We start from the raw sequence: 13,206 nt of genomic DNA, 5'->3' as shown, positions 1-13,206 counted from the left end.
AAATCATCACTCTCTGCATATAACATGAGCTGCTATATAAAAGACCCCAGAAACTCCCCTAAAGGACTCCTAGAGCTAATAACCAAATTCATTAGTGTAGCCAGATGCAAGATCAACACTCAAAAATCAATAGCATTTTTGTATATCAATAACAAACTTACCAAGGGGAAGATTGGGGAAACACCTTTCACAATAGCCTTAAGAGAAATGAAATACTTAGGAATTAATCTAACAAAGGAAGTGAAAGACCTCTACAACAAAAACTATGGTATTCTGAAAGAGGAGATTGAAGAGGATGTCAGAAATGGGAAAGATATCCCTTCTTCCTGGATAGGTAGAAACAAGATAGTCAAAATGGGTATACCTCCAAAATTGTCATATAAATTTAATGCTATCCCAATCAAAATACCAACAACATTCCTCACACAACTGGAGAAAGCAATCCTAAAATTCATATGGAACCAGAAGAGACCTAGAGTACACAAAGCAGTTCTGGGCAACAAGGACAAGGCAGGAGGCATCATAATCCTACACTTCAAGGTATACTACAAAGCTTCAGTGATAAAAAAAAAAAAGAGTAGTGTTGGCAAAACAAACAAAAAACAGACTTGTGGATCAGTGAACAGAATGGAAGATGCAGAAATGACTCCAGGAACACAGCTACATGTTCTCACTCTCTTGGACAAAGGGGCAAAATTTTTTGATTGAAGCAAAGATAGCCTCTTTAACAAATGGTTCTGGAATAACTGGCTATCCACATGTAACAGATTGAAACATGGCCCATATCTTTCACCATACACTAAAGTAAAATCAAAATGGATTAAAGATCTAAACATTAGAACATAAACACTTAATCTGCTGGAAGATAAAATAAGTAAAACTCTTGAAGACATAATGTAGGCAAAGACTTTCTGAACTAAACTCCAGTTGCACAATAAATAATACCAGGAAGCAACAAATGGGATCACATCAAATTGAAAACCTTCTTCACAGCAAAGCAAACCACCAACAACATGAAAGGACATCCTACAGAATGTGAAAAAAATTTGCCAGATACTCTTCTGACAAAGGACTAATATCTAGAATATATAAAGAACTCAAAAATATTTTCCCCCGCAAACTGAAAGACCCATTCAAAAAATGGTCATCTGAAATGAATAGACACTTAGGTGAAGAAACAGTGATAAATACATGGAAAAATGTTCAATATAATTGGCCATCTGAGAAATGCAAATTAAAACAGCATTGAGATTCTATTTCTCCCCAGAAAGAATGGCTTCCATCAAAGAATCAACCAATGACAAACACTGGCGAACCTGTGGGGGAAAAAAGGAACTCTTCTCCATTGTTGGTGGCTTGTAAATTGATACAGCCACTATGGATATCAATATGTAGAGTTCTTTAAAAACTAAAAGTAGAAATTCCATTTGTCCCAGTGTTATGGTTTGTGTCTGGGTGTCCCCCCCAAAGCCTCATGCGGCCATGGGGCAGGGTTTTAGAGTTTGATTGATTATGGATGTGAGAGCTACACCCACCCTGGGGTGGATAGTTTGCATATGTAAGGGAGAGAAAGAGGGTGCTTCTGGCCATTTCCTCCCTTGTGTGTGTGCTTGTTGCTTTGCTGTGTTCTGTTGCCATGAGCTGTAGCCCTCTGCTGTGTGCCACTCTGCCTTGTAATCTGCCAAGTATGGACTGAAACCTCCACAAACTGTAAGCGAAATAAACCTTTCCTTCCTTAATTTTGGGCACCAGGTATTTTGTCCCAGCAACGAGAAAAAAGTAACCAAAACACCCAGCTATTTCCCTTTTAGTTATCTTGCTGAAAGACTTAACAACATCAAATACAGTAATACATGCATACCTATGTTTATAACAGCACAATTCATTATAGCTAAATCTTGGAAGCAGCCTCTCTGTCCCGCAACAGATGAATGGATAAAGGCAATGTGGTATTTACATACAATGGAGTGCTATTCTACTGTAAAAAAGAATAAATTTCAGTCATTTATTGGAAAATGGATGCACCTTGAGACCATAATGTTAAATGAAGTAAATCAGACACACAAGCTGCAATATTGCCTGGTTTCTCTTATATAAAAAAACTCAATATGTAAATAAAGTATGAAGTAAAAGACAGATAACAGGAAAAATAGAGAAAGAAAAAAAGTTATTATCCAGCATAAGCAATGTATCTAAAAGTATACCTTGGTTTAGTATAATCATCTGGTGTGTTTTATATCTTTTGGCCTACTGTTGTGATTGTTAATCTGTGTGGGCTAATATTTGTGTTAATAGTCTGGTTGTTAACAAAGTGGTAATTAACTTTATAATGACTTATAAGGTAAATAAATGAACCTGATACTGGAAAAATAAAAAGGGATTAGAGGGAAGGGAAAAGAAGAATTGAGATGTTGTTATGTACATGTACCAATTCCCTACAAGATAAATGTAATGATTTTGTACTATAAATATGTACTAATAATAATTAAAAAGGAAAAATAAACAATAATAATGAGTGTCCAAAGCATATTAAATATGTACCACATTTCTAGATGGAATACAAAAGACTGGATTTCCTATTCAAATTGAAACAAACTAAAAAATGGAAATACACAGCCCAGCTAGAGTACAAAAGACTGGATTTACCTTTCAAAGTAAGACCAAAAAATGGAAAACTATGTGACATTATCTATTAGTCAGTTCAGGATAGTAATCTCTGAGATACATGAAGTAAACAAGGAGAACTTAGCTGTTTCCCTGGCCCGTTGCCTTACAAGATTTTAGCAGCTCTGGTACAAAGAGGAGGAACCCAGGGATACAGCCTGGCAGATTCACAAAATTGAAGAGACAGAGTGAAGTCTGGGGATACCCAGGTAGTTGGAGCCTGCAGGACAGAGTCCTGGAAAAGAAGGAACTGCACAGACAGAAAGAGCTCTGGACACAGCTGAAGGTCCCTGTTAGGTAGCTGAGCGTTCATTCGCATAGCTGAGTGTTCATTCGCGTATGTGTTTGGAAACTTCCCAAGGCTGGAGAAAATCACCACAAGGGACAAAGAGGAAGGGTTCCAGGAACTTACACAGAGCCAAGAGCACAGCATATTCACATCTGCTAGACCTGGAAGACCTCAAGATTCACAAGCGAATGGTCAGTGATTGCAGAAGTGCCTTGCCTTTGTCATGAAGCATACTTACCCGTGGACAGATGGATCACTTTCATCCTGCCTAGCAGCAACAACAGAAAAGATCACACAGTTTCCAAGTACATCCCAAAACAAATCTCAAAAATATTTACAGGAGCACAAGTACCCAAAGTGGTAAAATCACAGTGTCTTCTATTCAATCAAAATTTACAAGGCAAGACAAAAGCCATAAAATATGATGATTATTAAGAGATAAATCCATAAATTTACTGATACTGAACTTCCCCAGATGTTAGAATTTATAAGCAGAAATTTAAGATAGTGATTATACTTAAATTTCATGTGTTTGAGACATGGAAGATATAAAAGATGAACCAAATCAAACTACAATGTTTGAGGTAAATAATTTCACCCAATGTTTGGGTGAGATTAACAGCAGATTGAAGATTAGTGGATATGAAAACACAATGATATAAGATATCCAAAATAAAAATTACAAGGAAGAGAAAAATTAAATTAGTGGAGCATCAGCAAGTAGGGGTAGAGGTGTGAAAGTTTAGAAATACACATGTAATTGAAGTCCCAGATGAAAGGGAATGTGAATGGGGAAAAATATTTGAAAAAATAATGACTTAAAAACTTCCAAATTTGTTGAAACCATAAACCCATGGATCCAAGAAACTTGATGAACCTCAGTGAACCCTAGAGAAACTATACTAAGGCACATCATCATAAAATTGGTCAAATCCAGTGATAAAGAGAAAAATATTAAAAGTAACAAAAGTAAACAGTGGACGTTTCATACAGAGGAAGGAAGGTAAGGATTACAGCAGATTTCATGTCAGAGATAATGCAAATGAGATGCTGTATGGACATGTTTAAGTACTGAAAGGGAAAAAAAGAAAACAGTCACCAAAATATCATCCAAGTGACAGTTAAATAAAGATGTTTTCAAACTGAGAGGAGTTCCTGCCAGCAGACCTGCACTAGAAGAAACGTTAAAGTCTTCTGGGCAGAGGGAAAGGACACCAGATAACGTGAGTGCATCTAAACTAACAAGGAGCCCCAGAAGAGGATAACTGGGTGAATGTAGAGGAAATTTCTCTTACTATCTAAAAATATGTAAACAATAGTTAGTTCTGAAAACAGATGATAGCAATATAGTGTGAGGCTAATGGAGTCAAGGTAAGTTCCAGTACCTGGGGGAATTCTCAGTATCAAAAAAGATTGTGGCCCATTTCCTAGGGAAGAGAGCGTTTAAGTTAATGTTAGGTTTATCACTTACATAAAATGACTGCCATGGTCATGCACAATTCAGAGGGAAAAAAATCCTGTAAGGATATTCTGTTCCTGTTCTTTCACCATGTACGAAGTGGCACACTATCGAACAATGTCTCTTGTCAACAAAGATGCAAACATTTGTAATATGATTTTAGAAAATCTAAAGAATCCTGCATCATAGTGTAGTCATCTCAGAAATGCAAGGTGGATTGAAGATTCAGAAATCTGTGTAACTTACCATATTAACAAACTAAAAGAGAAAAATATTTCTGATGATCTTAATAGAGAAATATCATTTAATAAAATTCAGTAACCATTCCAAGGAAATATTCTCACCAAAGTAGGAGGAGAAGGGAATTTTCTCAATCTGATTCAGGGTATTTGTAAAAACATGTAAGTAACATCATAGGGTGTTAGTTTGGTGGGTTGCCGCGATGAAGTACCAAGGATAGAATGGCTTAAATAACAGAAAAGTTATTTTCTTGCACTCCTGGAAGCTGGAGTCTGACTTCCTTGCTACTGGGGGCTGCTATCCCCTGTGTCCGCACAGGGTCTTGCTTCTGAGTGTGTATATGTGACCAGAATGGCCTCGTTGTCTCATGAGGAGAATTTTCTGAGACATTTAGATTGATTTTAAGAATTGGGAGCATTGAACTTTATAGGAAAACCAACCCTTATATTAATAAACTTCTCTTCTACAAATTCAGAGAAAACGGTTATCTCCGATGGGAAGAAATAGCTGATGTATTCATGACAGAGTTGCCTTGAAGGATGAATATGTTTTTACCCTAGGAAGATGAGAAAGAGAAATTCTACATAAAATGTAGAGGAAGAACAAAGATAAGAAGAGAGAGATGATGCAACATGTGAAGTGATAGAAATAAGTGCAGTTGGAGTAGAAGGTTTGGTGCACCAAGGGAAGGTAAACCTAGCAGGCGACGGCATGAGGAGCAGATAGGACTTGGATTTCTTCTCTGAAAACGTTGGACCCTTCCTGTCATCTCCACATCCCCTGGTATTTCGTTCTGTACCATGTTCTAATACCTGCCATGTTTTATTGCACCATGCACATACATTTTCAACCTTAGGCATTAGCCGGACTCCTAGAAAGGACGTTTGGCTCGTTATGTATGTTCAATAACAAGGAGCATCTTACTTTTAAAGTAGGCAAGTCTAGGAGTTCATCCTGATCAGAGCTGTGGGGTGGGCTTTGAACTGGCCCTGAAAATCTATGCAGGTCAGCGATGAGGTGGGGAGTACGACATCGCTCAAGAATAAGTTCAAGGACAGAAGAATGGCAGTGTCCATAGGGAGGTGGGAGAAGAGGCGCAGGTGATAAGGACTTTCGGGAAGACCTGAGGTTGTTTTGGAAAACGATACCTGTGATGTTAGTGTTTAGGAGCAAGCAGAGACGCATGCTCTAAATGTCCTCTGTTGATTGGCAGAATAGAGCTCTCATCAACCAAAAGACAGAGAGGATTTTATAGTCCTTGAAAAGAGAGAATCTGTAAGATACTCTTTTGGGTGAAATATCTATTTTTCCTTTCTCCATGGTGAAGATGTATATATGGTGTCTCAATAGGGAATCAAGAATAATTACGTACGCTATTGCCACTATATCCTGTCACCACCACGTACCTGTTACAAGCCATGGACTGACCAGGACTGAGAACAGCAGACTAGAATTTCAGGACTCATACTGGATTTGCTTTGCAGGATGGTTTCCAGAAAGAATGCTGATCTCATGAATGAGGGCACCAGGGTTTGAATCCTAGTTTATCTTTAAAATTTCCTTAATGCCTTTAAACATGTGCATTACATGGTCATTCTCTTTTTTATAACTTATTAAGTTAGGGTAAAAATAATGGTTTTTACATTATTTTTTTGTTGTTGTTTGTTTGTTTTTCTTCCGGTACCAGGAATCGAACTCATGACCTTGCACTTGTCAGGCAGGCGCTGTGCCACTGAGCTAAATCCCCAGCCCCGGTTTTTACATTATTAATATGTGGATTACACACACGCGCAGACACACATACACACACACACACACAGTGGGGCCCCCCTACCCCTCCCTGTGTTCTGCCGCCCTGTTCCTCCTGTCTCCTGGCACAGGGCTGCGTGGGGTAGGTGCAGAGGCGCTGCTGAATGAATCCGTGTATGAAGGGCTGAGAACCTTTCTTTTTCTCTGCTCTGCTATTCGATTCACTATCCTCAGAGGACTGGCTGTGAAAATAACCTGTTTCCTGGTCATCTCGCAGTGTTTGAGTAGAACAATGCGAAGATGCCATCTGTTCCGAGATTCCGTAGCCTTAAAGATATGTGAGCTAGATGTCCTGGAAGATTTTGGCTTTGTGTGTGTGTGTGTGTGTGTGTGTGTGTGTGTGTGTGTGTGTGTGTGTTTGTACTTTTTTTGTTATCGTTTAAATTAACTTAGTTTGGGGTTCCAGGTCTTCTTAGTTCCCCTGTGACACCTCTGTGGCAGCACAGCCACCTCTGGCTCATTGCTGTCCTCCCCAGTGGGCAGGAGGAATTCCCACACTCAACAGAGCACCTGGAACAGTGTTTCTAGCTCACAGAAGAACTGCAGCTGGTGTTCCTATGATTTGGAAAGGGAGACTAGAATAGAATAAAAAAAATCGTACCATGTAATCCCAGCACTCGGGAGGCTGAGGCAGGAGGATTATTGGGAGTTCAAGGCCAGTCTGGGCTACAACGTGAGTTCAGGACCAGTTAGAGAGACCTGAACTGCATAATGAGATCCTGTCTCAAAAGACAGAAAAAAAAAAAAATCACACCTTAAAAATAGAATTTTTGTGTGAAAAATATATTCTGAAAGTTTAAACAAAAACCTGTATTGATTTGTTTATTTCAAAGAAAAAAATTGAGAAGAGTATGATTTAAATTAACTTGCCATTTATACATAGTCTCATAGCTTGAAATAACGTATTCAACTACAATTTATACTGTGCAATTATTTTACAAAGCAAACTGTGTAAGTTAATTGGAACAAAACCAACTACCAAATAAACATCAATACAGTTTATAACCTTAGAACCTGAATCAGCTCACATATATAAAGACTTCATAGAAATAAATGCCTCTCTGTAAAAAGAAAGAACATGAATGTTAAACTGATTACTTTTGTCAGAATCACACAATTCTGTGCTTCTAAGGGCAGACTTTTGGTGCTTAGTACATAAAATATTCAATGAATTTTTTAGAATTCATTGGAATTTAGAAAAGCTAATTTACAACCTATAATACCTTATAATTTAGAAGCAAAACAGAGGCTAAAATCTGGGAAAGTCTAAGCATGTTTTAAAAGTAAGTTCTAATAATTCAAAAATTATTTGGTGATGTATTGTAGAGAGGTGAATTGATTGTTATTTTTTCAAGGAACACGTTTGTACCAGGTTGGGAATACCAAAACAAATTTCTAGTTTCTACTTAACATGTTAGCACTTGCCCTTTTTAATAGTATATATCATAAATGATCCAAGTCCAGGTCTGAATAAACAGAAAGTTAAATCAAGAATGCTTCCTATTAGAAAATTTCTAGAATCTTAAAGTAGGAAAAAAAAAAAGACTTTTGAGTCGTGTCTTCCAGTTCTCTGCTGTTATTATTATTATTATTTTTTTTTTTTGGTTTTTCTCCGGTACCGGGAATCGAACTCACGACCTTGTGCTTGCCAGGCAGGCGCTTTGCCGCTGAGCTAAATCCCCAGCCCCCTCTCTGCTGTTATTAAGTCACAGAGGTCAGACGTAAGCCCCAAAATTCTGACTTTACAATCTGTGCTCTTTTTTTTTTTTTTTTGGTTTTTCTCCGGTACCGGGAACCGACCTCACGACCTTGCGCTTGCGAGGCAGGCGCTTTTGCCGCTGAGCTAAATCCCCAGCCCCTCTCTGCTGTTATTGATGAGGGAATTATAATCCAAAAAGGAAGGGACTTGTGCAGGTCCTCAGATAAGTAATTCTCCTGAGGGAGGAGTCGTTGAGCGTGGGGGCCTCCGTGATCAATTATCCAGTCATGTGCTGCCCCTTCTGCAGCCGCCCGAAGGCAGGTGGGGAGACTCTCACTGTGAACCAGAGCTGTCGGGCGTGCCGGGACCCCGTGAACCTGCCCGACTCCCCGGACAATGCTTCTGAGGAACAGCCATGGACAGAAATCTTCAGGGAGGGCTGATGGCCACACTGCTGGGCTTAGAGAATTGCGGAGGGGCGTAGTGCATTTGGAAACTAAAATCACTTTGTCTTACTGCTATGGCTAGTTTTTTATACACTAATCACTTTCTAACAGAAATTCAAACAGTATCAAAGGCATTTCTGCTTTCTTGGAAAAAGTGAGACATAAATTAACTAGTTTTCTCCTTGCATGCAAATATTTCTTTCTTTTTGGAATCAACCATTTATTGTTTTAGCAGTTGACCACCTCTATATTTGAGGAATAGTCGTAGCCTCTAAAAATATAAAGTAGAAAGCTTAATCCTCGTCCTTAAGAGAAAGTTTATTCATTGAGCTGTTACAGTGCTGTTCTGTTGCTCCAAATTTTCCTGTGACAGCTGTGTGTTTCCTGTCAGAATTTACATAGTAGTCATATATTAAAGAAAATACAAAATGGTAGATAAAAATCACAGGGAGTGTTGGACTTCCTTTGTTCGTTTATTCAACAAGTATTTATTGAGCCCCTCACAGGTGCTGGGGTAACCGTGTCAGTAAAGCAGACAGGATATGCCCTACTGGGCAAGACTAACAGGAACCAAAAATCCTAACAAATATGGTGAGTGCTGTTTTAAAAGAGTTGAGGGCTCCCTGTGCAGGAAGAAGGAAGAGGGGTTGGGGATTTAGCTCAGCGGCAAAGCGCCTGCCTGGCAAGTGCAAGGTTGAGAGTTCAGTTCCTGGTACCGGAGAAAAACCAAAAAAAAAAAGGAAGAAGGAAGAATGGGGGGCACAGGTTCAAATTGTGGGGTCACAGAGACCTCCTTGTGAAGGTGATTTCTAAACAGAGGCCCGATGTGGTTGAAATCAAAGTCCAAACATGAAGACAGCCCTGGGTCTAACGTTGCAAGCTGGTTTGAAGTCTGTTTTGCTATGTGCTTCACTTCGCGGCAGGAGACAGCTAGAGAGCCTGCTACCCTCTTCTCTCCTTAGCTTCACCCACTTGGGGACTGGTGTTTCCATTTCCTCTTTGCTGCTTAGCTAATACCGGTGTTTTCCGTGGGACCTTTTTCTGTGATAAGAGTGAGATTCACTTGGATGACTTCCTCTTGTGAGCCTGGAGGAGATGCAGCATAGTGTTACATGGTTCACTGTTTCTTAGAAATATGAAAACCTCTCCACTGGCGTCTCGAGGATAACTTAATCCTGTGAGTTTGGGCAGCGTATCAACTTACTTCCCCTTTGAAGCACCGAATCGCAGATTCGGATGCGAAAGTGGTTTGTTTCCTCGTGGTCTTCATTACTGTTAGCATGGCTTAGAAACAGAAGTCTCTCTTTCTTCCAGATTGTGTTCCTGGTGTCTGCGTACACAAGTCCCCGGCTCTCTGAGGAGGGCTGTTCCGCCATCGCCGCCGTCGCGCACTACCTGTATCTCTGCCAGTTCAGCTGGATGCTCGTCCAGGTTGGTACCTGGCTCCCTGGGGGAGGGGTCTTGGTATTCTTATTCCTCTGCTAAAGTGGAAGTATTTCCAGGGAGCATGGGGAATGTAAAAATAGGAGCTCTCTAGTAGGACGGCACACAAACATACAGGAGATGAGGCATGCAGTGTGGTCCCTGTGAGCCACCGTAAGAAATCTGAATATTTTCCTAGGGGAAATAATGGAATTAGTTTAAGTAAAGGAGTAATGTGACATAGATTTGGAGTTTTAAGAGATGTGCCTGCTTCGGCGAATCAGAGGTAGGAAAGAGTGGATGGGGGCATTCGCTGTATTTGGAGGGAGGCATGTTAGTGGGAATGAGGGAAGTCACAGTAGAAACAGAGAGAAATAGACAGCTTTGGACTTTTTAAGAATTAATGTAGAATTGTAAGACACAGAGATTGATTGTGAAGGGTGCAGCAGGTGGAACCGGGGTGTTTCCGGAGTTTCTGGTGTGAACATCTGCGGACAGCGGTGCTATGGAGAATGGCAGGGGGATGGTGAGTCTAGTTCGGGACGCTCGGAGGGCGAAGTCCCTGTGACACCTCCGGTGGCATCTTTGGGAGAAAGGGCCTGCCCTTCTCTAAGCCCTGGCCGGGAGAAATGCGTTAGAATGGTGAGCATCAGAAGTGTCATTGCTTTGGAAAGATCAGCTGGGGCAAGAGTGTGTTGTGAGAGGGTAGGTGCCCAAGCAGTCTCTCCTGGGGAACTAAGTGAGGGCAGCGAAACCCGAACACCCCTGTGTGGACTAAGATCCCAAGTGCTCTCCACTATCCTGAGCTGATTTGCTTGAGAAAGAGGCCAGGTGAGAGCGGGAGCGCCACGGTATTAACGTTGCTAATTAAAGAACTCAGCTAAAACGCTGCCTGGGGTAATAATGTGCGAGGAGTGAACTTGCGCAGTCATTCGGTGGTTGAAATCGTCTTGCATGTGTTTCTCAGGGTGCGTGTGAAGCGCTTGTGTGCAGGTGTGCTCCGACTCTTGCGTGTTCCTTTTTGTTGTTGAACAAGCAAGGCGCGGGCCTCCATTGCATGGCAACACTGAAGTCATGGCAAAGGCAGAAAGTGTGTGGGGGTGATATTGTTCCAGAACAGACACAGGCAGAGGTGGGGTGTTTTCCCACGTGAGCTATTGTGATGAGAGGGCTGAAGGAGAAGAGTACTGAATTATGTAGCTTACAGAGCTAATTGGAACAACTGGGCCTGAGGCCTGGGTTTGAATCCTGGCTCTGCCGCCACTCACGTAAGCTTAATCAAAGTGCTAACTCTGTCCAGCGCTTGCTTCTAAATCTGCTCTTGGGGATAATTCCCAACTCACAGAACTAGTGTTTTGTGGCTCCTTTGTGACACCACTCATGGAAACTATGCAGTATTCTCTAACCCCCCAAAAGATACTGTTTTCAGAATGAAATCTAAACACTATAACGTGAAACTTAGCCCTAAGCTGGAATTATGACCCTTGGGCGCATCCTTGGTTTCCTGTAGCAGGCTGCTTTAGGAGTTTATCTGAGCTTTTCATCCATGCTCACAGAGCACCTTCTCGGTCGGGACTGAGGTCCCCGCGCTGTGCTAAAGGTCTCTGTCTCTGCCCCTGACCTACTCAGCGTTTTTGATTAATGACTTGGATGGAAACACGAGACACCACTGATCAGATTTGCGAGGGTACAGGCCAGGCTCAGGGCTACAAGGCCAGCGAGGACGGGGCGCTCCCTGCACTGAGATTACAGCAGGAACGGTCCTGCCGGGTTGAATACTGAGGAAAAGACATGACTCCAAATTTTAATCTAACACACTCAGCAGCAGTGGTACGTGTGAGCAGAATACGAGGCGGCCCTCAGCTGCATGGGGAACTGGACAGAGGCAGCCCTGCTAACGGGGTAATCTGCAGTGCTGGGATGCCACTTCCAGGTCACGTTTCAGCGGGGACACTAAGCAGACAATCGTCCTGCAGAATTCTGTGCGGCCACTGGCCACGCCCAGCCTAGACAGGATTTGGAGGGGTGGAGGCCACCTGCCAATCCAAAAGGGCTGTGACAGAAAAGAAAAAGGTAGATAAGATGGCTCTGTTTGGCAGGAGTGAATAAAATGGTCAAAAATGAGGAAAGCAAATTTTGATTTAGGTTAAGAGCCTTTGTAGCCAAAGGACTGTCAACATCGCAGAGATTATTTGTAGAAGTAGAATGAATCCAATCACTGAAATACATCCAAATAGAGAAAAACGACCAACTTTCACATGTTTTAGATGAATTTCCTGCTTTGGGGAAGCATTGAACAAGATGCCATATAAGATTTCACCCAACCTCATGGAAACTCAAGAGCCCTTCTAGTCGTAAATAAATTTGATTGTGGCTGATGCACAGTTAGTGAATTAATTAGGTTTCTGTATGACTAATGGTTTAGGAAAACTATTTAAAGTGCAAGTGAAGTTTAATGTATTTCACATGGTGCACCACACATTTTTCATGGTTTGTGGTATAGCCACAAGGGAAAAATTCAATAACTTTTGAATTCTAGGTAGGTCACTTTTCATAAGTTATTTTGTGGTCAGAGGTTGTTGCTTTACCAGCCTATATTTTCCCATTATAAAATGCTGTGTGCTAAAATCTTTTCTAACTGGAATTTTTTAAACATTATGGAAAAAGTTGGACTACTGTTGGTAGCATTGGGTTGAAAAAAATCAAAAGAATATTAGCCCTTTAATGATTCTGCTTCATAGAGTTTAGCTATTTAGGAAAGAATGAGATATCTGCATAGTTTTCAATGACAATGTAATTACTCCTTCATTTTTAATCACCCAGCTAAGCATAAAAGAATTATTATTTTTCTCTGTTTCATCTCTTCAATCTTAGAGTAAATCATTGAAATAACCTTATTTTAATACCCTTATGGTAAAGATGGATATTTTAGAAGAGCTAAAGGAAAACATTTTATTAAACAGGTTATATAACCTTCTGAATCTGGGTTCTCTTATCTGACAAATGAGGTTCTAATAACAGGACCCACCTTTGAGAACTGTGGGAAAATAAGTTATTACAGTGGAAGAAGCTGGCATGGGCCCTGGCACAATTTGCACACACACACACACACACACACACACACACACACACAATCTACCCATCTATCTATATTCCTATTACTTGTTAAGCTAGAATG

At 40.8% G+C, this 13,206-nt stretch overlaps 1 protein-coding gene across 1 annotated transcript in view; it reads left to right on the top strand.

Moving 5' to 3' along the window:
- Adgrv1 (adhesion G protein-coupled receptor V1) overlaps nt 1-13,206 on the top strand; it is a gene marked incomplete in the record, with an annotated part of 436,569 nt that overhangs the window by 284,489 nt on the left and 138,874 nt on the right. Inside the window, 1 exon segment of the mRNA XM_013512957.1 lies at nt 9,921-10,037. Coding sequence (XP_013368411.1) covers nt 9,921-10,037 — 117 coding nt within the window.

Source organism: Chinchilla lanigera, unplaced genomic scaffold, assembly GCF_000276665.1.
Source record: "Chinchilla lanigera isolate Chin_1 unplaced genomic scaffold, ChiLan1.0 scaffold00017, whole genome shotgun sequence".
Classification (NCBI taxonomy): Eukaryota; Metazoa; Chordata; class Mammalia; order Rodentia; family Chinchillidae; genus Chinchilla; species Chinchilla lanigera.
Note: the sequence above shows the minus strand (reverse complement) of the source record. Positions and strands in the feature narration are given on the sequence as shown.